This window comes from Pangasianodon hypophthalmus, chromosome 7, assembly GCF_027358585.1.
Source record: "Pangasianodon hypophthalmus isolate fPanHyp1 chromosome 7, fPanHyp1.pri, whole genome shotgun sequence".
In the NCBI taxonomy this organism is placed as follows: domain Eukaryota; kingdom Metazoa; phylum Chordata; class Actinopteri; order Siluriformes; family Pangasiidae; genus Pangasianodon; species Pangasianodon hypophthalmus.
In genome coordinates this window covers 5,752,031-5,779,273 of record NC_069716.1, presented here as the reverse complement: position 1 = coordinate 5,779,273, position 27,243 = coordinate 5,752,031, and the positions used below count along the sequence as shown (strand labels likewise).

Sequence of the window (27,243 nt, the reverse complement as noted above, 5' to 3'; positions counted from 1 at the left end):
TGCTAAAACGTATTCTTAAGTGCATGCATAAACGCTGGCCACTACATGATGCGCAAATACATCAATCATATGAATAACAGCTGATAATAACATCTCGGATCTCTGTGCCACAAAGTTTTCCAGCAAAGAAAACCATTTTTCAAGTAAATGAAACAATAACGGGTGTCCCAAAAGTCCCCATATATATCAGAAATTAACACTTTTTAGCAAAATGTCTTCCAAAGTTTTACAGATTTAGCTTATATTATATATATATTTTTGCAGATAGCCTTTAAGAATGCCTTTGACAAAAGAAGAACTTGTTGTAATCATTCTCGTGGCTGGGTCGGGAAGCTGTCGCAAGGTTGCAAAGGACTTTAACAGGAAACATGGCAAGCACATCACAAAAGACACTGTTGCCAAACTTAACAAATTCAAAAAGACTGGAAGTGTTGTGGACCAAGTGAGAAGTGGATGTCCACAAGTATCCACTGATGAAAACACAACCAACATGGTGCTGGCAGACATAGTCCCCCATGTATGGAGACTTTTGGGACACCCTGTATATATTAGTGACACTGTTACAGCTGACTTCATACTGCGAGCCATCTTGAAATTTAACTAGATATGCTAGTTAACCAGGTTTGCATTTTTACCCTTCAATCACACCATTCAATTGCATACAAAATGAACACAATTCCAAATGATCTCCAGATAAGGAAAATTACTTTCATACCACAAAATCTGACTTTTGATGATGAATTGTTTAGATGGTGAATTCTTTTGTGTTGCTGTACTTTTGCAGGCAGGTAGAGGATGCTACTGAGCATGTACAGTGTCCAACTAAAGCTCAAAACTCCAAACAATTTCCAGCCTCCGACAAGGAAAAAAACAAAGAACTCAGCTCAGAATTCCTACTTGGAAACTCTGTATGGTCTCCTTGACCGAGAGTTCAGCACATGATGTCAAATCCACATGGCCGCTCACAGCATCAACAGTAAACAAAGTAGCACTTATTTATTTTACTTATTTATTATACTGTATATACTAGTATTTGCTTTAGGTCAATCAACATAAAGATATATTCACTTGTTAAATCTAAAACATTGGCTATACAGTGAGGTGTTCCGAAGAGGTAAATATACATCAATCTTCATAGTTAGATTGCTAACTGAGTGTTTCTAACATGGAGGCGTCCAGGGCTTTTTTTTTTTTTTTTCCTTTGTAGCTTGACTGTACGGTGATCGAAAAAAAATGGCATAATTCAGAGTTCCTACTTCTGAGGGTTAGGCTCAAACGCGGCATGAATGTCACCATGAGCTTGTTGCTGTTTGGAGTGAGTGACAGTGTTACAACGTACCCCACGCTCCCCTACTGAGTAGATATGCTATATGATATAAACGCATTAGTGAGTTTATATTCATGTGAATTTAATAGATTATTACATAATGCACAGAAATGGATAGTACACACACCAACATGGCAACCACCTTTTGTGAAACAACTTCTATAATCAGAATATTACTACACAGACAAACATAACATGAGTACACACATTCTGAAAAAAGAAAAACATAGAAGCACATTTTACCAAAAACATACAAACTACCACAAATATTCATTAAGTGTTTTTTTTTCTCTGTTGGATTTATTTTGGCTGTCTATTATCATCAAATGAATATCTCAAATTTCATTTTGATTATTGTAACTGACTTAGGCAGTTGATTGGTGCTAGGTTTGATGATGATAAGGACATTTTATACACAAAGCCCAAAGCAGGTGAGTAAGAGAGGAGAAAACAAGGAAAACAACACGTGTCTGACAGCCTTCCAGTGTAATTCTTGTGATCCTGAAAAAAGAAGAAAAAAAGTCATTATAGAGTGTGAACAATTAATAGTATACTGTATGTTGTCAATACTACAGTAACTAAATAATTCAAAAAAGACATTTGGAAACATGATATGGAATGTTAGACATATCACTGTGTAGGTGAATATAAATTTGACAGACATATGGTAGGATAATACAGTTTTAACCGATTTCCACTCATTTTGTATTGAATCCCTATAAAAGAAAAACATTTTAATAGAGTCATTTCTTTTAGGATCCCCGTGACCGATTATAATGTACCTTCACAGGTCCCCAATAATTACACACGGGCTGCAAGCATGCATAGCATTTTACCTGATCACAACTTTACGAGAAGAAGCTGTAGAGATAGGAAAAGACAACTATCCCCAGGATGATGCAACACAACATGATCATCATTTTCTTCTACAAAAGGAAAGCAGATGATTGGAAGGGCCAAAAAATAGAGAGAGACAGTGAACAGAAAAAGCATGTCTGAAATAAGAATAATTACATGTACATGCAATCTGATATGATCTGTTATTTTTGTAGATTCATTTGTAATTTATCATTTTTTAAAGGTTAAAGGAAAGGAATAAAATGGGAGCACCAACAGGAAGGGTGTGTATGTGTGTGTAAAAAAGAAAGAAAGCCAGAGATAGATAACAGTAAACACAAACACTTACCCATGGTTTAACTGTATTAATCTACATGCTGCGAATTCAGACAATCTAGGTATAAGATGCTCTTGCTTTCTTCTCTATAATAAGCAAATAAATGACTATAATAGGTATGAGAGTCTAGCTTATTGTGCATAATGAGATCATAAAGTAGTTCATGTAGTAGTTCTTAGGCACATGCAAAAGTTTCTGTAGAGCAAAGATGCCTTCAAAGATAATAAAATTAAATGTTTCTACGTTTTAAAAAAAATAATACAAAGAGTAGTAAACAGTAATAAATGAAACAAAGTCGGTATTTGGTGTGACGACCCTTTGCTTTAAAAAAAATAACAGTAGTCTCAGGTACAGTGTGTGCAGTTTTATAAGGAAATGAGCTGTAAGTTTTACTGAGCATCTTGCAGAAGCAGCCACAGTTCTTCTGGAGACTTGCTTTTTATTCTTGCAGCAAAACCCAGCAGCCTTCATTCTGTTTTTATCTGAAAAGTGTCTCTTACGTAACATGCTGCTTTCTTTACTGACATACGAACATTTTTCTGTAACATTTAATTTTGTGCTGGAAAACTAATGTTTGGAAATTTAAAATATTTTCGTACTGACTTGATAATGTAGAAGTCATAAAATAAATATCTATAACAAAGTTTGTATTAAAAAAATAGAGTGTCTAAGACTTTTGCACAGTACTGCATTTCAACGCCAAATGCATGTGTGAAAGGTTTTCCTCCTGCTGAAACGACAGCTAATCATGCAACCCTTCATGAAATGCGTGTCTAGAAAAAAAAACACTGGGTTCTCCAGGTGTTGAGCAGTGGTGTCATCTTGCAAACCACACACTTTGTGCATTTTAGTGCTTTTCCCTCCTACACCACAGCTGCATCAGCTTGATAACCTGATAACCATCTGATGATTAAAGAAAAGCAGCACAAAAATGTACAGTGCATGGGATCACCAGGACTGGAATTAGTGTTTCACACAGATGAGCATGAGAGGAGTAAGCTCATCTGTTTGTTTAATGTGGTCACTTTTCACTTAAAAAAAAACATTACTCATCACCAATTCTGAATGCTGTGACTTTACAGCACGGATTTGCTTTCATATTACAATCCTTACTACTCAAATCCATCTTTGTTTTTGAGTTGGACAGTTTTTCAAAAGCATTAACATTACATACATGATTCACACCCATTATGAACAACAATATTTCTACCATATTTTGGAGAAATCCATTACAACTGCCCTACAAAGGCCCATAAACTTCATTGGTTCAGGTCAATTGTAATGCTGCATTTGACTAGAGGTCATAACTCGTAACTCCTGACCTCCAACCAGGAAAAACCCAAGAAAATGCTCCTCAACTGGGAATTCCTACCCGAGTTCAGAAAGCAACATCAAATCAACACATCCGCACACAGCAACAGCAGCAAACAAATTAGCACTTCTTACCTTTAAATGAGTTATACTGTATATACAACCATTTGCTTTAGATCAATCAACATACAGACATATTCACGTGCTAAATCTGTAACTAGTTTGCTGTTTGGTGAGGAATTACAGTTAACTAGCTAGCTGCTTGTTAAAACAGGACAAACATGGAGTCCATGTGTTTCTTCCCAGGGTCAGAGTCCCTACTTTCGAAGCCACTTTGGATAAAAGCTTCAAAAATGAAATAACTAGCAGCACAAGCCTTCATTGCAAAGAAGGCATAATCAGGGCAGGAAAAACAGAAGGGTACAGTTATTACTGGCAGTCCTACATTTTTAGCTGCTCCTGAATAGATAATACATAGCTATGGTCATATTTATTTTCAGAGCAGAAAAAAAAAATCCAATTTCACCATTCTCAATATGATCAAGGAATGAAACTCCAAAACCTTGTCAGACAGTGACTGACTTTTGCTTGTAGTGCATTACATAACTCCACTCATTCACTCACTCAGTCATTCCTCCTCCAGCAGTTAAAAATATAAAATCATTTATTCCTCAAGTGACATATATAGATATTTTTTTTTTTTTACAAGAAAGTGTGAAAATTTAAAAACACAACTTAATTGCACTTTATCCTTCCTAGTTGTGGGTTCTGTTGATGACTGAATACCCAACTGAGCCTCTTTAAATTGCTTTTAAGTTAGATTATTATTATAATTATAATAATAATAATTATTATTATTATTATTATTAATCAAATTCCAGTGAAATGAGACATTCATGATAGTGCAAATTATTACACATCATCATATATGGACCTTGATCAAAACATGGGACCTTATGACAGAAATATCAGGTGATAAAAGCATGGCCAAAAGTCTATAAATGATCACTGAGTGTTTCATGAAAAGAAATGTAAATCCGACAAGTACTGATGTTATAGAGTATCTCTCAGTTGTGAATTGCATTCAGCATGAGAGAATCAGAAAGTCATTTTCCACAGAGGTATATGAAATGGCACATGTGGCACACGTGAAATGACGTGTTGACTGGATGGATAAGAGTGTAAGGGTGTTGAAATTATATATATATATATATATATATATATATATATATATATATATATATATATATATATATATACACACACACATACACATACATATATACACACACACACACACACACACACACACACATATACATATATATATATATATATATATAATAAATCACGAAATACAGTAAGACCACTTTAGGTTCCATGGATGATTAGTCAAGTCTTTGGTGTAAAGCACACTATTAAAAATGTCAAGGTAAGAAAGTGGAGGTCTATTTCTCTGTACAATCCATACTTCAACAAAATAGCCCTGTCCATTCACGCAAAACAGACTTGCTTTGCAATTGCCCCAGCAGTCAGAGTGCTTTAAATGAAAGCACACTTTCAAACAGCCGTGGTGAGGAATCGTCCATCCGTCAGTGGAGCGCAGGAGGACACAGTGACAGATGAGGAGGGTGTTTAACTTCTGTCGCACTTCTCGAGAAGGGATGAGAGAGAAAAGAGGGACCGGGAATGCCACAGACGGATAAATGACTAGAGTGGGAGGAGTCACAGAAATGGGTGTGGTCTCAGAGTGTCTGTGTGAGTATGATGATAATGATGATGACCAAAACCACAGCACAGATCACACCCAAGATGATCATTTTCTACCAGAGAGAGAGAAGAACAAAGTACAGTCAGTTTCAACAACAGTAATGAATGACTAAACAGCAAATAAAGATTAAAGCATGTAACCCATCAAAGCCATAGCAAAGGACAGGAAGATGATAATGCGGCAAACAATTCGTGAATGAGGCTTGGGTAATGTCATATTTCTAGCATAGAAATATTTTCTATCATTAGTGTAATGATATGAGGTAGGGATGTCAAACATATGGCTGGTTCAAATCTTGCCCACACCACTGAATTCACTTATCTAAATTAAAACCTCTTATTCCACTAGGGGGCAAAACAGAGCAATTAACTCCAGGCCATAAACTCAGCTAGTGACAAAATTTGCTAATGACATGAAGTTTGAAAAATTTGAGAAGCTAGAAATTAGACATACAATCCAAATTAAGGCCATTTCCCAATTAAATCCATGTCATATATAATCCCAATCCCAAGTCGAGTTCAGTTCTAAGCTTTAACACTACAAAAGGTGGAAAGGTACAAGGGGGTGACAATGTACAGTAAAGCCATAATTTGCAAAAACTATTTTCTTGGTAACGAATTTTATGTTTTATTCATTTTTGCATTCAGAATGTAACTTTAAACGTGGATAAATTAACACTTTTAAGAGGAACTGTTGATGTTTCATTGGTCTACTAAACTGACTTTTTGGTCTGGTCCACTTTGACTAAGTGTACCGTGGCCTGTTACCTAAAATGAGTTTGACACTCCTGATATAATGCAACAGTCTTTGCAAGTATTAATAGCATAGTCTTATTTTGCATTTAGCAATAAGTGAGATCATGGGGCCTCATTTATAAAAGCTTAATTGTTTATAGCTGCTATACTGCAAGTGATAGCAGGAACTAACCTGTCTCATTGAAGTTGCAAAATATTAAATATAACTAAAAATGGATAAAAAGTATAACGCTGTTGTAAAAGTAACATAAAAATTGTCATCACTGGCAAATTGCTGTGGTAAATGAGGAATAAAACACTTCAGCACATGCTGTTTTAGGAAAATAACAGTAACTCCATGTTACAACAGGCTGTATCACACCACACCACTGTTGATTATTTTCCCATAACCGCACAGCTAGTCATATTTTACTCCTTACATAATTAATTACTTAACCAGCGATTAATACTACCTGTATCCCACAATATAAGAATATTTAAGGACAGTCAGTAATTAATAATTCATTCTCAGTCATGTAATTAGTAAAGGGGAAATATATTTAAGCACTTATTAGAAACGAGGCCCCATTCAACTTAACAATAATAAACACATATAACGTATCACACACACACTTACTTAACAGACTTAATGTCTGAACTGATGCTGTGTGTGTGTGTGTGTGTGTGTTAATGAACAGTTACCCAAGCCTAGAATCAACCTATTTTCAGAATGTTACGAGGCAGGAAGAAACCTAGAAAACTAGAACACCATCACCTATAACCTCACCCTCACCTAATGCATTAACATACTTAAACCCCACACACACACACACACACACACACACACACACACACACACACACAATCTGCATCACAGCCCACACCCCCACCACACCTCATTTTTATCTCTCTCTCACACACACACACACACACACACACACACACACACACACACGTCTTTCCTATACTTACTCAGCAGCTATAGTGACTTATGCCTGTCTAAGTCCTATAGACAGCCCTATTATCAAAGCAATGATGCCAAGAAGCACCAATACAACACACACTATAATCACCACTTTCTGTGAAAACACACATACACACAGTTGGCATTAGTTTCACATCCTCTGATTACTATAATAACTAGTCTCAGGTTGACCACAAAAATACAAATTACTGACATTATAACAAAAACAGCATATACAGAGTGTGTACAGAGCACGCACACACACGACACTGAGTCATAATAAAGAACAGTTCTACACAAATGTGCATACAAAAAATATAGATGCTGAAATTTGTAGTTAAAAAGAGAGAAACATGGAAAGACAGAAAAGAATCAGAGTATATATTCAAGAAAATTACTGTGTAGAGGTTTCTATTTAATTAGTATTTCATTTAAATCCATTTATTAAATACCCTAAGTAATTACATTACACCATAAGTGAACAATAATATTTACACCTGTATTAATTTGTTTGTTTAAATGCTAATTAAATAACTAACACCTATAGCACAAAGTTTAATTAATCAGTGACTAAAATAGTCCATATAAATGAACTAAAATCAACATGCTAATACAGTAAATGTCGCTAAATAGCATAATTCCGTAAATGGAAGGAATATTTGGTAGTGTAGGTGTTTATTATACTATAATTAACATTTAAACATACATCAGTGTAGAGGTATGCAGAAATTTCGGCACCAGAGTGAAATGCAATCTCACTGGTGAAAAAAGAAGTGAAATATATTAATACACACACAATGTTTTGCTTTTTATCAGCAACATAGTGAAAATGTTACACACTGAAAAGCAAAACCTTCACTGCATTGCACTCAGTGAAAAACAAACAAAAAAATCAGCAGGGGATTGCTTTTTTTAAAGAATTTAAATGCTGCATTGCATTTCACTATCATCACTGCATTGCAAACGTGCCACACTGAAATGCACACTGAAAGGGTAGAAGGGTTTGAAAGCATAATTTTCAGGACGAGTTGTCCACATAAAGGAAAGTTTTTTGTTTTTTTAATAGTTTCTGATTGCTTTCTTCATTCCTACTTCACTGATCATTCCTTAATCATCAAGCCTTTCAGAATTTCTTTTTTTAAAATATGCTCAAAGTGTATATATGATTAAAAATGCTTCAAGCTCACAACGGGACAGAGGAGTGCTGAGGACATAGGAGAGAAAAGCAGTGTAGTGGCGTGGACACATTCAGCATTGCATTCTTAAAAAACAAATCATTAAAGAGATCAAGTGATACAAGAGCAATGCAATGAAGGTTTTGCTTTTCAGTTTGGCATGTTTTCTGCATGTCACTAATAAAAAGCGATACTGTGTGGGCATTGTACGTCACATACTTCTCACCAATGAGACTGCATTTCACTCTGGAATTGAACCTTCTCCAATACTTGGTTTGTTAATATTAAAGATGATGGATGTAAGATATGCAAATTGCAAATGGCGCCCTCTCTGGTAGCTACTTGTAAGAGCATTTCATAATGTGGGTTGTGCTGCTTCATTCTCCACCCTGTGGATTGATCTCACGCTAAGTCAGTACAGAAAGAACTCATGGCTGCGTCTCAAACCACATCCTGCACACTAAATAGAATGATTGGGTCATGTTCATAAAATAAACCAGGTACTGAGGGGGTCCGTGAACACGTCCATGGATACAAAATGTCTGAGAACCACCCACCGGTCAAATTAATGTTAGTTATATATAGAAAATCTTCATACTGATGCTTTTGTGTTGTTGAGCTGTTGCAAGTTTTCACCACAGGAAGGCGTGTTCCTTTCACTGAACACACTGTGTGTATTACATTTCTATAGCAACAGTAGTCAAAGTGTTGTAACAGGGTTGTGTTGGTCTGTATAGGAGGAGCGGGTGGAGGAACGTGAATCTCATATTAAAGAGATGTCACAATGTGGGGCTTGGCTCAAACGCAACATCACAACGTTTATTCACAATATACACGTGTAGCGAAAGGATCAGAAGCTTGTGGAATGGCCAGGGCAGAGGGGGCGGGGTCAGATATTTCTCAGCCACTCACGCGCTGCGCCTCCTGCTGAAATTTGGCGGCTTTTTTAGTGTCGGCTACCGCCCGCTCCACAAAGCCAACCGATTGGTCCATGTTGCTCTCAATCCTGTCAATCATTCCACCCTGACAGGTGACAAGCCAAAAATGGAGGAGGATGGAGGGAGAGAGAGAGAGAGAGAGAGAGAGAGAAGAAAAAGGAAAGAAACAGCAGGAGCAGTGATGTTACTGCGTGATGAAGGTGTGTGTGAGGATAGGTGTGTTTGTTCCATACCTTCCGTGCTTTGCTCTGATACCTGACTGCTTTCTTTGTTTCAATCTTTGCTACTGCAACATGATCCACTGTTTTTGACACATTCGCTTCTATGTTATCAATGATGTCACCCTGAAATACAAACACACACATGATCAGAGAGAAGCACACACACACTCACTCACTCACAAGCATACATGCAACAATATATTATGTATTATTCCTTGTTATTAATACACAACTCTCTCTCTCTCATTGGGGTTCTGCTCACATTCACGCTTTTTCCACTGCACAAAATAGCAGAACTTTTGGCACCAAAAAGCACTGGCTCAGTACCAAAGGTTTCAGTTGTATGATTTTGGGTGCTGCTCAAGGTACCATCAGGAACTAAAGGCACATAAGGCACTCCTTGTTGCTAACTGGCTACACATACCACCTCACAGAATAAAAGATCAAACACAACGAAAAATACTGAATTAAAAAAAATAACAATATAAAGCAATTCATTGGTTCACTGGTGCTGGTTTTATGTCACTAAAATCAAAGTTCTCTTAAGTACTTTAATTCATTAACGAATGACGTCTAAGAACAGTTTATAGTTACATGTAATGCGGAAATTGTAAGTATTGACAAATCGTTGTGGTATAAGAGGAATAAAACACTTCATGCAATGCCATTACAGGAAAATAATCAACTTCAGGGTGGTAACAGAAACTATGCTTCACTCTGTATTTGCTGATGTCTTGGATTCCCTGTTTGCACCTCAGTTCTCATGGCGACAAACTCATGTTTGTTTTGGTTTCGACGGTCACTGACTTGTTACCTGAGTGTGATCACCTATTCTGTGCTTAATTCTGATTTGTTTGTCTATTTATATCCTTTTGTGTCAATGACTTGTGGTGAATCCTCATGAGTTACTAAGCCCTATATTCCTATTTTCTTAGTTCATGTTTCTTGTAACTTCGAGCCTGCTAGCTCTGCGAATATGCATAGGCCAACGAAAACTCTGTGTATATGTGTCTTGATCCCTGTGCTGCTCTCTCATTATGATACCTGTTTTGCCCTTAATAAAGATCAAGTCCAGTTTACACACTTGCGTTGGCCTTGTTATGTGCTGTAATGATGATGCGGCTGCTTTATGGTCATCATTATGATTATTCCACAGTCATGTAAAATAAACAAAGTTCCACTAATTCTTGTTTGAGCGTAGGTCTTGTTTTTGAATGTGCAGTGGAAAAGCACTGTCAGAAACTCTCACACATTTGATATTCACAACCCGAACAGGATATGGCACGTGTCAAAAATACGACCACTTACCTCTCAGCTTTTTTTCCCCTCAGACAGCATTTAACAAGCAAAATAAAAATCAACTTGATCAACACTATTTTATTGTGTAGTAGATTACAAATAAATCAAATGAATGCTAGAGGTTATTCAACATGTACTACCTCTGAGTGGTAGTGAATGTGTAAATATGTGCATGTAAGGAATGAAAAGAAAAGAAAAATGAGAAAAAGGCAATGCAAAAGTCAGGGAAAGGAATCCGGTATGGAAAACTCACATTTGGAATCAGACGAATTTCAGGACAGTGGATCAGGGTTAAAGAGCGAGTGACCAATCACAGCGAGGAGCCGGAGAGAAAAGGAAAACTGAGACAAAAAAAAAAACAGGAAGTATATAAAATGCCTGAGAAAAGGAAAAGGAGGAAAAGAAGAGGAGGTAGAAAATGAAGAATAGATATGATATTTTTTTGAGGCGGCTGATGAAAAGGAAGTGTGCATGACCGAGTAATGTATGAAAACACAGAGGGAGTGAAGGAGTGATGAACGGAGGAATGTACCTGACTCTCTACGAGCATGGCGATGTCCAAGAACATGTCGTGTAGTTCCTTTATGCTGCTCTCCAGCCGGACGATGTCTTTGTGACGAGACTCGATCTCGCTCAGCGCCTGCTTGGAGATTCCTGAATCTATGATCTAAAACATACATACACAGCAAAGATTTTAATCGGAATATCAGGCTCATTTTCAATCCAGTTCCAAATTAAAGCTGAGAAAAGAAAATATCTTTTCAAGTGGAAATATTTGAAATATCTAATATTTCTCATTACGATAAAACAAGTGTGAAACAAAATTATGTGCCAACAGAATAACTACAATCTCCTAATCAGAACTATTAAATAAAATTGACTATATTCAAGTTATTTTCACTTGCTAAGAGGTTAACATACTTGTTACGCCTTCTTATACTACAGCACTGTTGAATTCTCAAATCTGATTGGCCAGAAGGAGTTTCATTCTCTGCAACAGCAGCTCTAACACTAGTTCTGGCTGTAATTCAAATCACAGGATTATATTAATGCGCTCGCTCTAATACATTATCGTTTCTATAGTAACAGCTCATTCACAGGGACTATAGTGGATGCTGCACATAATTTAAGTCTAATAATAAACACTTAAGTTTTAAAATGTGTTAATTAGCAAAGAAAAATGTATTATGTGTAATGAGATGTTTAATTGATATTTATGGAAGGAGTCTCCAGTGTCAGCACTTCAGAACAGTCAGAGATTAAATATTGTGGTCTTAATATATTTTGCTAGATTATTATTCCCACTGCTGAAATAACATAGCTAATATTACAATTCTGTCATTACAAAAACATGTTACTTCTTTTCAAAAAAGACTCATAGACCTACAGTGCATTATGGGAATTCCTCAGTCAAGAAAACACAGTACTGAAGACTTAAAAACAGCAACTATAAAATGTTTCATTAGAACAAACTCTTTGTTTTAATGTTTGGGGTAATTTATTGAGCACCGCTTCCGTGTTCTCCGTGCTCGGGTGATTTTTATGATTCCTCTGCACACTTGGGAAAGCTTTGTTTACCTTTTTCCATTGCAATGTTTCTGACCAATGATTGAAAGAGTTTAACAAGGAAGTTTTCAGCCCTATAAGTCCTTCAGCCAGAGTTTTTATTTCTTTTTGGGTCACTTAATTATATGTTTCATTGAGAATAGAAACCAAACAGAAAGTATCAAATATCACTCTGATTCAGACTCAGCAACGTGACTAATAGGTGTGAATGCACATTAATTAGACTTTACTGCTAGCGTTTGAGACACATACAAGCACACAAAAACACCAGTTTACCCCAGCAGTGAAGACCGCTGCATTGCCCCCCTCCAACATTTCCTCCAGCTCCTCATCAGTAGTGACTTTACCAGCTGAAGACAGAAAGACAGAACAGTGTTACGTTTCAACTGATTAATAATTTTTGCACTAAGTGATTTAATCAGATTTTACTTAATTTACTAAATAACGCTAAAACAAAAACTATAAAGATATATGAACTGGGGAGGTTAGAAAAAGAAAAAAAAAAGAGATGCTGTCAGTTTGACACTTTGAAACCACAAAGAGCGAGAGAGGAAGCAGTTTGAGGTTGTGGAGAAAGCAGTTATGGGTGAGTTACAATGCTGAAACAGAAAGCCAAAATGGCTCACTTATCTCAATTATATTCCTTAAAAAATATTCCAAATTAAATTCTTTTAAATGGTTTAGTATTCTAATACATTTAAATCATCAAGAGCCTATAATTTTACACAATTGTATATTTACATATAACAACAAAATTCTGATTATATAACTATACACAGCTTATAATTTTACATGATTATGTACATTTTATATTGGTTTGTCTTTGGTACAATATCAAACACTTGAGTTCACATTTCTCATGTTACCTGTTCACTATATATGCTCACTACATAGGATTGAGGTATTCAAGCTGTTGGATGCAAGAAATTTCAGAGGAGCACGAGTGAGTTGTGAGATAGAAAATACCAAAAAATAAGTATTTAATAAAGACTGCGTCAGACGTGCCATCCTTTGTGCGTTTTTGCGTAGGAGCTCCACATTTTAACGCTGGAACCTACTCCAAAGTAAGCCAAAAGAGCTGTTTTTTTTTTTTTTTTTTTACAAAAGAGCAGATGAGCCCAAATTTACATTTGCGTAAGTGTTTTGAACTCTCTCATATTAACTAACACTCTGTGGAAGCCCCGCCCCCTTCTTCCATTACAGAGATCCTATATCTGACACAGAATATAATATAAAGTCGTTGTAAACTTCAATTTTAATTAGAAAATACGTAAATTGAAAACGTGGAAATAAAACATGACAGAAATTACATTCATTTATTCCAACCCGTTTTTCCTCATGTGACCTTCAGTCAAAGGTTTATTATACAGATTTCAACAGACTCTTGTTAGTAGACCGAGGCATCTTACACAAACCTGTGATTTTTCCCTCAATGATTAGACAAAAGTTCATAAAAATTATAATAGTATTTGAATAGGGAAATAAATCTGACAGCTCTAACTGTGTGTGTGTGTGTGTGTGTGTGTGTGTGTGTGTATGTGTGTCTCACTGATCTCTAACTGTCTCTGGATACGTCCTTTGCTCTTGTCTCTGAAGTCCACCTGAGCTTCATTGTATTTCGTCATCACATCCACAAACTTCCTGGAGAGAACTGCATGCTGGGAGAAAAAGACATGAGATGATATTAGATGTGTGTGTGTGTGTGTGTGTGTGTGTGTGTGTAAGTGTATATTGTGTGGTGGGAGGACTTTCACTAACCTGTGATTTGCGTATTCTCATGTCAGCTGACACTCGTTCCTCTTCCCCTGTCTCAAGATCCCTCTCAATGGCTGATCACACACACACACACACACACACACACACACACAAACACACAAAAAAACACAATATTTACAGACATTCACTCCATGCTATCGCAGCAGTTTGGTTACAGCTGCCACACGAATAAGAAGTACTTGAGCTGTGATTTTCTGAAAACCAAGTGATCTAATAAATATTCATTTCTGACATTCATCCTGATAAAAGATCTTTTCATCCTATGTTACCACACTACCAAGCATGCCGTTGGAGCCCAGACTTACTCTTCAGCTTGTTGCGTGCGTTGTTTGCCATTTTCTTAATGTCATTGGTAAGGGCCTCCAGGTCATCTTGTGTTTCTGAAATAGAATCAGATAAAATTTAGAAGACTAAAGCACAGTGTAGGAGTCTGTGCAGGTGAGAAGGAGTGAAACCCACTTAACGCTGGTCCAAGATGTTACTTTTTGCTAAAGATTCTTTTGGATTAGGCCTGAGTTACCAAGGTATAAGACACTCATTCTCATATGTGAAAATATCTGGGTGATGTGATATCCTGCAATAATACCACATGTATTGTAGTTCGCATAGATGATGGCTTGAGGTGGCAGGGCATTTTGTGCCATTGCATTAGGCGGATATCATGCCTAGCTGATTGAAAAAGCATCCTATGGCCATAAGTAATCCAGGAAAACATTTTAAAAATGTAATAAATTTTTAAAAAATAATGCACATCTATCAGCAAACATGTTCATTACAGTTGCATTCACAGAGAGCACTTCATTTCTGCGAGCACTGAGCTCTGAGCCATGCCCGCTTTCTTTCCCTTCGCTCAGCATGTCTACAATTTCCCTGACAGTCAAGTTCATTTAAGTAAAACAGTGATGGCATAAAGGACAAAAGGAGATTTTTATATCTGTATTTTAATAGAATTCTGACAAATTGTGCTTAAAGAAAAACAAAGTTAAACTGAGAGTTTGTGAGCATTTTATTTTGTTTTACCATCACCTCCGATAGTAATTTGCTATATTATTGCTATTATTATTTTCTATTATTTTTCTGGTAAAGCCTTCACTGCGAACCATGAAGTTTATATTAAAATCCGAGATAACCCCCCCCCAAACCTGCTAGGCACTTGGTAGGCAAAAGTTTTCCAAACACAGCAGAACAAGCACAGCAGCACCAAGATGCCATTGTAAAACCCTTTCTTTATGCTCAGAAATAAGAACAAAGATGTTAAGTTATTAAGTAACATGACAGGGAGTGCTGTTATAGGAAAAAAATCAGAAATACGGTGGTGCCAAATGCCATTAGTCACACATCCAGGAGCATTTTCTTCTTCCTCTTCCTCTTTTATTCTTGCCAATGTCACGTCATGCTTTTAACTATTATCTAGTTACGCGTGTCGAATGTCCAGGAAAGAAGTTAGTTCCTGTTACTTATGTTACAGCTGCTATAAAGTTATTAAGAAGTTACTAAAAGGCTAAAAGACTTTCCCATGGTGGAAAACATACTGTTACAAAGGACTGACAGTGGAGACTCCTTCCATAAATTTTAAATAAACATGTCCAAAACATCACCATATCGATGATGATATATTTTTGTTAACTACCAATGTTAGCACTTGGCCACTCGAAACGGTTAATACGGGAGAGTTAGTGACATCATCAGCGGACATGGCAAATGATACATTTTTGCACAAATTTAACTTTTGACTTAAAATATGAAAGCTCATCGGATGAAGATGAAAAGGTGATGAAGAGCTATAAAGTGAGTGTGGCTTCTTCAGGATGTATTTCCACAAGCGGAGCACAAATAAACAAACATTTGGCCATGTTGTGTTCGAAATGTCACTTACTCGATATTAATTTCTTGTTTATAGAATTGTATAAAAACAATATTGCACTCACAATCGTGCGGTAATACTGAAGATCAGCACATATACTGAATAACAGCACTCTTGCTCATGCAGTATTGCTTACTCAACTAGACTAAAATGTGATTCATCATCATTAATTATTTTAATTGTTTGCCAGTCCAAGATTATATTTCTTAAAAAAAAACACACACACACACACACACACACACACACACACACATAAAAACACTGTGTACACTCTAAGGTATTGCACAATACATGAAAGAAGCAGTGAAGCGAAATTAGGAATGTAGGCCACTCAGAGTACAGCTATCAGATATCTAAACAAACAGGACTTTTCAGGAACTGACCATACAGATTGTGAGAAACCGAAAAACTGAACTGATATCTGAAAAGAGGAGGCTCCTTTGAGAAAAGCTGAACACTGACACCAAACCAACTGTCACCGATGACCTGCAGTTCTCACACTTGTATGCATTATTCTATTATCGTCCCTTGTTACTACTGTTATTGCAAGTTAAGTATTGTATTATTCATAATATGACTGACTGCTTGAGCTATTATCAGTTTCTAAGCTACCGTCAAATGAACGAGACGTTTAAACCTTTGACATTTCTCTATAGTGTTATACAGGAGAGCTGTTGTGTGTTCTCTAGATGACGGGATGGTGTGTTAACTGTAAATACCAGCACGGCTGCACAAATCCAGTGTTAACAGTCTGACGAATCGGCTGTGACCTTACGGCCTCCTTCAGCAGCTAACAGAGGTTAGGTTAGCTACAGTAAACGAGATATTAGTGTATTATAGCTGACTGAGGTCATATGTTTGTTTGCATATAACCTACATTTACATTTATAATCTTACAAAATAAACAGAGATTGCAATAATATTTTCGATTGAGTTAAGCACATGACGTTGTTCTTAAATGCGAATAAGTTTGGTAAAGAATGCACTTTAAGAGAGATAATTGGTGATAATTTAGTCAAAGCGTTTACACACATCTCGGTAACCTGATAATGGGTCACTCCTACAAGTCACGTGAATCAGTCAATCAATCATCGCATTGCTTGTTCTAGCAAAGCGACCAGTTTAATTACATTTCCCATTGGTAGTATTTCAGCTAAATTAAGTGAAAATTTTAACTACTTTGGTGGCCATGTAATGCTAAAACTTTGTGTTTATTTTTTTTAATGTACACAATATGTGCGTGACTATGATTACGTCCACGTTAATCCGGATAGATCTGAAAACTGCATTTTTCTTTAAAAACGCTCTCTGACTACACTGGCGTTTTCAAACATTTTCCAAAAAAATTGCTCGTCCACACTGAAACGTCTGAAAATGCTTACACATCTATACGTAGACCTATGCCTAAAAATGTAAGAAGCTTTGGCCTGCGTCATTTCTGTCAGGTGTTTATTTACTTTCCGTCTCTCTGAATTGATGTGGGTATGTTGAGGAAAAGCACAACCTGCAATCTGAATGTTGTACAAAGTGACACTAATCTTTAACATTACTATCAAACTGGATAGAAGGCACAACAACTGCAGTACGACATCGTCCACCATCTTGTTTGTTTTGAGCTGAATGGGTCACACGACTAAAAATACATTATTGATGTTTTAACATCTCCATTTTCTCAGTCCACACAGCACGAAAACGGCGTTTTCAAATGTATCCACTTGGGAAAGCGTTTTCAAAAAGCTAGGTTTTCATAGATGAAACGCTGTCTCAGTGTAAAGAAGCGTTTTCAAATTTATCTAGATTAATGCAGACGTAGCCTACGGGTCTGGGAAATCCCATTACAGGTTTCTGTAGCTGAATTCTAGCAAAGAATGATAAAGAAATGATAAAAAATGATAAAAAATCATGACTAAAAATTTGCCATAAATTAGTGTTTTCTGCCTTTGACACCTCTACTTTAAGATGCCATACATATATTTCATCAAAAATATGCAGAACCTTTTTTATTTATTTCATTAAGTTCATGTATTTTACTTATTTTAATCTTGCCTAGGTGATCTAGCACACTGTGTAAGGAGCCAAGTTAATTAACATTCTGGTAACAGTCAGTCTTCCTAAAGATGTGTAAAACCTTGCTCATTAAGTATGATTTCCTCACACAGGGAATCTCACGCTTTGATCAAGTTGTTGGCAAAGATACAGAGCATATTTAATATTTAAATTAATTCAAGATGTAATCACATATCATCGGTCAAAATGCCTGTAATGCTCCTGCGTCGCAGTCGGAATGAAATGTTTAAATGCAATTTTCTCCCTTTTTCACATTTGGGTTTTGATTTGAAATGCTAGATCTTTAGCTGTGGTTGAGAAAAATGCAAAAGATACACAGATTTCGGTTCAGGGAAACATGGAGGTTTTCAAAACTGTACTTGCATATCAAAATTTCACCATGGGGAGGAATGTCCCGGATCGCCACACATAATGGAGCTCATATATTTTTACAGTTATGTATTTCTTGTCCATTGATGAGAAGCACGCTTCAAAAGCTAGAGTCTACAAAGAGTCAGCTCTCAAACTGCTTTACTGGTAAACGTTACTGGGCAAATCATGTAATTGCAACCCGAAGGTGAACCTGAAGGTTGTGGGTTCGAGTCTCAGGTACGGCAGGGATTGTAGGTGGGGGGAGTGAATGACCAGCGCCCTCTCTCACCCTCAATACCACGACTGAGGTGAGACCCTTGAGCAAGGCACTGAACCCCCAACTGCTCCCCGGGCGCCGCAGCAAAAAAAAAAAAAAAAAAAGGCTGCCCACTGCTCCGGGTGTGTGTTCACTGCTGTTTGTGTGCACTTGGACGGGTTAAATGCAGAGCACAATTTCCGAGTATGGGTCACCATACTTGGCCACAAGTCACGTCACTTCATGATCAGGTGAATAATCAGGTAACTGCATGCTGAAACCAGATGCTGGAATTGTTTGTGAGACACGTTGATCTAAGTTGCAAAACTGTGGAAGTAGACTGAATGCACTTTTAAATGTATTTCCAGCGGTGCACAAAAGGGCATAATCAGGAACAGATTTTTTAAAAAAAAGGGAAATAACTAATCTGCAAAGCAATTTGAATATTTGTAATGAATTTGTCATTAAATAACTGCATTCTGATTCACAGTTCCCATTGTGTGTGTGTGTGTGTGTGTGTGTGTGTGTGTGTTTGTGTGTGCATCTTACTCTGATCAGATGTCGGCGCAGACAGTATAACGGAATAAAGTTTCTTCACTTCAGCTACATTTTCATCAATCTTATCAATGCTGATTCTGATTTCTTCAATCTGAAACAAAGATACACATTCAAGAACAAATGTAATAAAAGAGACTCAGAGCACACAAGTCGATATAAAAAAGCGGAAAACTGTTCTTCTGAGTTCTTATAACTTAAAATGCTTGCTTAAAATGGTCATGACTTTACCTGGGAAAAAAAATCGTCCATGAACGCTGGGTTAACCACAGCGATCTGAACATCCTCGTCGTCATGGTCACAAGTCTGTGAACAGTAAATACAGAAGGTTTGGTCTATGAGAGATGGTTAATGCTGATCTCCTGGGATTTTCACTTTCACACACAATAGACTCGAGTTTACACACAGGAGAATGGACAGAATGGTTCAAGCTGACAGAAAGGCTACTACGGTAACGCAAATAATCACTCTTTACAACCATGGTGAGCATCTCAGAACACACAACATGCTGAAACCTTGAGGAAGATTGACTGGCGTGCCCAGATTTTTAAAATGTTAAAACATTCATCTTTTGTTGCTAAAGAGTTCTGAGATTTTTCTAAATGCTTTTAGACGTTTTTTTTCCGTGAGCTGTAGTGACAGAGATCATTGCGATGAAGTTCACTGCTTATTGTTCTCCGTGTAACAGCTGCTTTCAGGTCGTCCTGCAACTCTTTTCAAGTGACTGCTGGTTTCTCTCTTAGCTTCCTTATCATTTGTCTGAGAACATGTTTTGAAATCTTGCATAGTGGACCTGTCCAGAGAAGATTAGCTGTGGTTCCAAGAACTTTCCACCTGCATATCATTAAATCTATTTTATAGACAGGGATGTTTAAGGTCTTTGCTTTGTCTTTGTAGCTTTCTCCATTCAAGTGTTGTTTAATAATGTTGTTCCTAAGAACTTTAGGAATCTCCTTCACTTTCATCATGATTGCTACTTGTTGCATGAAATCATCCCAACCAACGGTCTGGGTCTTTTATAATGACATCAAGTTTGCCAAAGAAATTTTTTGCATCATTTATATCTAGAACTTGACTTATTTTTATGTAACCTTTATATATGTTTTTTAATATAGTGTCTGATATAGTTTTTCAATATAGTTTTTTCCCCTATTCGTTTTGTTTATTAAACATATCTCTATGTTTAATCTTTATATACAAGTTGCAACCTCACCTTGAACGCAGCATTAGACACCAATTTCAGACAGAAAAGCCTTTTCAGAACTACACTTAGTAGAAAATGTCACACAAAAGGTACAAAACACAAAAGAATGTCGGAAACTAGCTGTCTAATCCCCTCTTTTCTTTACTGCCTTTTCTTAACCTTAACACACCTGACTCAAATATTTAGAGGATCTTGAAGACCTTGATTAGCTGGATTAGGTGTGTTAGATCAGTGTTAGCTGTGTGGTTCTGTATGAGAAAGGATGGAGATGTATGTGCGATGACGTCATGTTACACAAGTGCCTGCTTGTTTGCACTTACAATAATGCAATATTACATAACAAGGGTGGACAAATCAGCAGCCCGGGCAGCCTGGGACTCACTGATTTTGTGTCTGAGCTATTAGTTTTTTTAAATTATTATTTAATTGCTGTTACTTAATCTGTATTAATGTATGTAAAATAGCTTGCTATACACTGTCACATTACGTTAGCTATCAGTTTTTAGCCTATTAAGTTAGGCTTCTGGAAAACCATGCAAAACATGAGACCTGGCAACGCACTGGAGCTTTTGCTTAAAGTTTACATAAGTTTATGGTTTGCTATAATGACATTAAAATTTTTAGAGGTTGATTATAATGTGACTAATACATCAGGCCTCGCCTTTCAGCTGAACAAATACACTTTATCTTGAAACACTTACTGAATTTATTCAGGCTTCATTCACTATATTGCACTGCCACGATATCCAGCGATGTCGACTGCAGATTACAGATTATTATTATTATTATTATTATTATTATTATTACCAGACCTGCCAAGCATTATGTCTTTTGCGTAAGAGCTCCGCAAAAACATCACGTACACTAGTGTCAGAGAGTAGAGGGTTAGTGTTTAGGTCCATTGCATTATGGGTATTGTAGATTGGGGTACGCCAAAGAGCAAACAATTCTTTCAGTTTTCAGACAGAAGAATAAAAAGGATGAAGATTTTGACCCAAAAGATTAAATAGGGCTACAACAAAGTGTCAGATTTTAACCAGTGCTCTTTCCTGCTCATCACTGTGAGCAGCATCAACAGAGAAAGTGTCAGCCACGTTAATATCAGATCTCCAATTTGGAAAAGAATTTTATTGAAATGTTTGTGTGGTTTTTTTTTTAACTGTTTACTGCACATTACTGCAGAATCACTTGAAAATCCACCATGCAAGCCTAGTCCAAAGCGTCCATCATTCTGTCATTGCTATTATTCCTTGGGATGCACATGATACAGACTACTGAACACACATTAGAAACACACATCTCATTGATCACACAAGTTTTTTTTTGCCTCATTGTTCCTGTCATCAGACCCACAGTCTATGTTCTTGATTGGCTTGTCTAAAACATTTCCTGTATAAATAGTCAGCGTCCTTTTTGCTTTTCCTGTCCTCTATGGCCGTGCTTTCCTTCAGTAAGGAAAATACTCACGCATCTCGTGTCAGAGTTTCACTCAGTCTTACTGGGATTCAGCTTTAGTTGTTTAGCTCCTATATGTAATCTGTTGTCTGCCATACATGCTGAGATTTGGTTTCTGAGTACAAGATAAATGGCAGAGACTTTCAGAAAAATCTTAGAAAGTTGCTCAAAAATATTGAGCAGCACTCAGGTGGTGAACGCCATTTTTATGACACACACTGCAAGTCACAAGCTGTCAAGCCCAAAGTCCAAGGAAAATGACACCTAAAGTAAAGTAAGTTTTTCTTGGCATCATATCATTGTTGGTTCCACTGCACTACTTTAGACAATTCACACAACAACACACGAACACACACACTAACACACACACACACAATCAAAAGATGACACACCTACCCATTGAAGTTTTTCCCCCCCATTTTTTTTTACAACTATTTTCTACTGTTTTAAAAGAACAACAAAGACATTAACACTATACATAGTGTTAATACCAGAGACCAAGAAATGTGTTAAACAAATTAAAAGCATTTTATATTCTTAACACTATTCCTGATGAAGGCTGAGCACTTGTTGGCTTGTTTGGGCAAATCTATTTAATTTAACTATCGGTTTTATGGGGGAAAAAGCAACAAATAAGTACACTTTGCTCCAGAAATACATACACATTAAATAAAGAAATCAACCATAAGCCTTTATCAAAATGCCTTAAGGACAATAAATATTTGTAAACCACGCCACTGTTTAATTCTCTCTTCTGATTGGCCAGAAGGTGTTGATTAGTTTTCTATAACAGCAGCTCTGACAGTAGTGTCGGCGGTAAAGTAAACAGCAAGCTTATCGTTTTAATACGTTATCGTTTCTATAGTAACAACTTACAGGGACTTGTAAAGTGAATGCTTCATATAAAATCTAACACAGTCACATAATCGTTGACATGGTGAAGATTTGTGACAGTTGTGTCACATAAGTGTGTCACGGGAAAGATTTCATGACAGGACTTTGCGCTTTCCGGTTTATTAACTTCAAGAGGGGAAAAAGGAGAGAGGCTCGTGAAGGAATGACTGTTTATAGCTGTTGTAATGTATGTGATGACATGAACTAACTTCCACAACATTAAATGCAACTATAAATGGTTAAAAGGTAATAATAATAATGCTGTGATGTAAGAGGAATAAACATTTCAGGTTGCGCTGGTATTGAATTAATCAACTTCGGAGCGATAACAGTAACTCCGCTTTATGTCAGGCCGCATCACACCACTGCATCATGGATTATTTTCCTATAACAGAATGCCCCAAGTGCTTTATTCATTGCTTATTTAATGTAGGATGTCCAAACTTTATTACACATACTGAACAATATATAAATGATTAATTGAATTTGGACACTGCACATCAATCAACGGTATCAACAAATCTGTCTATGATCCAGAGTTAGCCTTTAATATTTAAAAACTATAGATCTTTAAGACATTTTCGGTGTTTTAATAACATGATTTCTTTCTTAATATTAATCCAGGCTTAGTTTATAACAATCTTACATTTGTCTAAAGTTAACCATTTTTAAATTAAAGAGAAAATTCTCCCTGAACACTTGCATGTTAATCTTTATAATTAATATGTCATTTTCAACAGCATCCTTGATTCATTTTGTAATGAAATTCTGAGGTTTTTCTCTTTAAACATCTTTCATTGGCATGTCGGCCTATTTTCATTTTGGTTAATGGTTTCCTTAAAGAGAGCTATGCAGCGGCGCTTTATTCTGTCCAGCTCTCTCACCTCCTCATCCGTACGCTCTGCACAAGAACTGTCATGCTAATACCGTCGTCAACACCTTCCGCGCTCGTCATCTCGTAGTCCGCTTAGTTATTACCTGCATTGCATTCTGGGTCGCTCAGTCCAAAGGAATATCATGTGTGAGAAAGAGGCTCTTGCGCTTAATTTTAGGTGGTAACAGCAATGTCTGGCTGCTTTGGCATTATAACTGCGCTACCAATGTGCTCCTGTGACATCAGCACGTCTCACACACACACACACACACACACACACACACACACACACACACACACACACACACACACACTAACTTCTCACTGGAATAACGAAAACGCAGACTCAATAAATAGAGCACAAATATTTCGATATAAACACACTTCAGGGTGGAGTCTTCCTTTAATAACGACTCAACAGAGGGAAGCAACATATGAATATGTGAAGAGTTATAAAGCGGAGAACACAATGTGCTTGTGTGAAGGTCAAAAAGACAGAGAAACAAACACACACACACACACAGCATGCACTGGAAAAGCTGAGACAGGGAGATAAGGCTACATGAGACTTCCTGAAGAGAGACTGTGTGTTTGCGTGTGTGTGTGTGTTTGTTTGTGTGGGTGTGTGTGTGAGAGAGAGCAAGCGAGAGATGTGTCTGTTTAACACTAGCTCAGCACAAATCTCTCCCACCCGGGTAACAAGACCCAGAAAAAGGTGTGTGTGCTGGCAGAGAATAAAAACAAGAATGTGCGCTAACAGCCAAGTATGAATGGAGGAAAGCGGGAAAACGGAGCGTTTATATGAAGAGGAGTTCACTTTCCTGGAAATACACAGGAGAAGCAGATAAACACACACACACACACACACACACACACACACAGACACACACACACCCCTCAGCTGTTGAGCGTCTCACGGTTGACTCACAGAGCCTGCCAGAGGACTTGTGCGTGTGTATGTGTGTGTGTGTGTTCATTCAAAATAAGCTTGTGCACACACATCAGAAAAGAATAAAGCGGCCCCACCAGCAAGTTAAACATTACAGAGAGTCTGTTCTCTGAAAACAAAGGCCACAGTAAAACATCCAGGATTCTAATGACACAACATGACAACACACACTCCTCCTAGCCAGTCCTGTTAGCTACTGCACAATCTCTCCCTGACTTCACAGAGACCGGAGGGAAGATAAGTCAAGACAGCTTTTTTTTCCTATGTGAAAATCTGCTCTGAAACATTTCTCAGACGTTTCGTAACCATTAATGTGCACAAGCAAACACTCGCACACACTCGCGTAACCTCCTCTATACGCTTCTTTAGTCATGGATTAGTGCCAGGACACTCCATGTAACACGCTGAGCAAAATATTTGACTGACAGAGAAACGTCGCCACAGTAACAAATCCTGCTTCAGTCTCTCTTTCTTTCACCGAGTGTGTTACTGGGTCTTTCTTTCCTTCTCCCTGTCTGTCCGTCTGTCTGTCTGTCAATCTCTCCATCTGTCCAACTGACTGTCTGTCAATCTCTCCATCTGTCTCTCCATCAATCTCTACGTCCGTCAATCTCTGTGTCTCTCCGTTAATCTTTCCAGCTGTCTCTCCGTCAATCTCTACGTCCGTCAGTTTCTCTGTCTGTCCGTCAGTCTCTCCATCTGTCCATCTGTCAGTCAGTATCTCCATCTGTATGTCTGTATGTCAATCTCTTGGTCTGCCTGTCTGACTGTACATCAATCTCTCCGTCTGTCTGTATGTCTCTCTGTCCGCCAGTCTATATGACAGTCAGTCTGTCTCTCCGTTTGTCTGTCTGTCTTTCTATCAGCTGGTCTGTCGGTCGGTCTGTGCATTGGTTTGTCTGTTGTTCATTCTGTCATTCGCTCTGTCATTCTGTCTTTTCGTTGGTCTGTCATTTAGTCTGACTTTCAGTCGTTTTGCCCATCTCTCTGTCTGTCTGTCGGTCTGTTGTACATTCTGTCATCTATTGGTCAGTCTGGCTGTCTGTCTTTTTGCCTCTCTGTCTGTCTGTCACTCAGTATTTCTTTTAATCTGTCTGTACACCAGCCTGTCTGACAGTTGGTCTGTCTCTCTGTTTGTCTCTCTGTCAGTTCATCAGTTGGTCTGTCTATCTGTCTGTCTGTCGTTCTATCTTTCAGTCAGGTGTCAGTCTGGCTGATTTCTGTGTTTTTGTCTGGCATTGTCCTGTCTTTCTGTCTGCCAGACCATCAGTCTATCTCTCTCTCTCTTTCTAACTGGGTCTTTCTCACTGTTGAGATGTTCATGTCTGCATACGTGTCTTTCTATATCTTTACATCAGAGTATTTCTATCTTATTTCCGTTAATTTTTCTTTCTATTTGTCTATCTCTCACTCACTCTGTGTGTGTATGTGTGTTTCATTTAAGGTCTATGTATATCTCTCCATCTCTCTGAACATAAATCTGTCCAGCTGATCAGTGTCACTCTTCCTGGTATACTAATTTATTTCTGTTTTACACAAACATTTATAGTGTTTAAATTATAAATCAGAAGGACAATCTGTCGCTCTTTCTCCCATGACCCCACCACACTGAGTCAGCTGACCACATCATCTGTTCCCTTATTCAGATATCCAATTACAGCATGATGTCCAATAACAAATCTATTACTCTGTGCATGATCATTTTCCATGATCTCAAACACTTCCTTTCTGATATTATTATTATTATTATTATTATTATTATTATTATTTTAGCTATTAACTCACCTTGGTATCACAGGGCCTACCTGGAAAACACAGATAAGGGCTCAGCTCCTTTGATGTAGTGCACTATCTAAAATGGCTTCTACATCCTATATAGTGCACTAAGACCTGTTTGGGATGCAGCCACTGACATTAGGTTAAGTAAAAGTCTTATTTAAACGTTTTTTTTTTCCCCTTCAGTGGGATATTACACCCCTGTTGTGTTTCATTAAAGCCTTCAGAAGTAGGAAGAGCAGCTCCAAGCTCCACGAGTTTGACTCGAAAACCTGCTTTTTTCTACACAACTCTGTGCTGAGGTTTAAGGTGAACCCTGCACTCACCGCCTTCAGCTGCTCCAGTCGGTCCTTCATGCTCGCCTCTGCCTTGTGGGGGTCACAAATACGAAATGAAGTAAGTTAATAAATAAATAGATAAAGTGAAGAAGTGAAGAAGTGAAGTGGGCAGTCAGTAGCAGCTGGGAAGTGAAAAGCCGAGGCAAAAAAAGAAAAAAAAGTTTTCCTCTGTTCTCCCTCAGGCTGCTGTCTTCCTCCTCCAAGTCCACTTTTTCCTCAAACGGTCCATAAAAATGGCTGCTGTGCTCCAAACCAGCAGTGTTTTTCCGTCTAAATCTATCCGCTCAGAGGATTAAGACAACAGTTGTGTACGCTTAATCTCTCTCTCTCTCTCTCTCTCTCTCTCTTTCTGTCTCTCTCGCTGTAATCACAAAACTCTAAGCTCTCTCGCTCTCTCGCTAGTC

General features: G+C 37.5%; 1 protein-coding gene across 5 annotated transcripts; it reads right to left on the bottom strand.

The window, feature by feature from the left end:
• Positions 1 to 1,115: 1,115 nt before the first annotated feature.
• stx3b (syntaxin 3b) lies at positions 1,116 to 27,243 on the bottom strand. Of its 5 annotated transcripts, none has more exons than XM_026940506.3 (11): positions 26,828 to 27,240; positions 19,581 to 19,655; positions 19,344 to 19,443; positions 14,562 to 14,636; positions 14,239 to 14,309; positions 14,030 to 14,138; positions 12,757 to 12,830; positions 11,447 to 11,581; positions 9,628 to 9,738; positions 7,290 to 7,396; positions 4,459 to 5,635 (listed from the first exon to the last, which is right to left on the bottom strand). In XM_026940506.3, the coding sequence occupies exons 1-10, from the start codon at positions 26,855 to 26,857 to the stop codon at positions 7,307 to 7,309; spliced, it is 870 nt and encodes a 289-aa protein (XP_026796307.1). In that variant the 5' UTR covers positions 26,858 to 27,240; the 3' UTR covers positions 4,459 to 5,635; positions 7,290 to 7,306. The 5 variants fall into 5 exon arrangements, with proteins under 5 accessions (XP_026796310.1, XP_026796307.1, XP_053091578.1 ...); XM_053235603.1 differs by lacking the exon at positions 26,828 to 27,240 and adding an exon at positions 23,787 to 24,016; XM_026940509.3 differs by lacking the exons at positions 4,459 to 5,635; positions 7,290 to 7,396; positions 9,628 to 9,738 and adding exons at positions 1,116 to 2,253; positions 9,369 to 9,479 and having other exon boundaries at positions 26,828 to 27,243.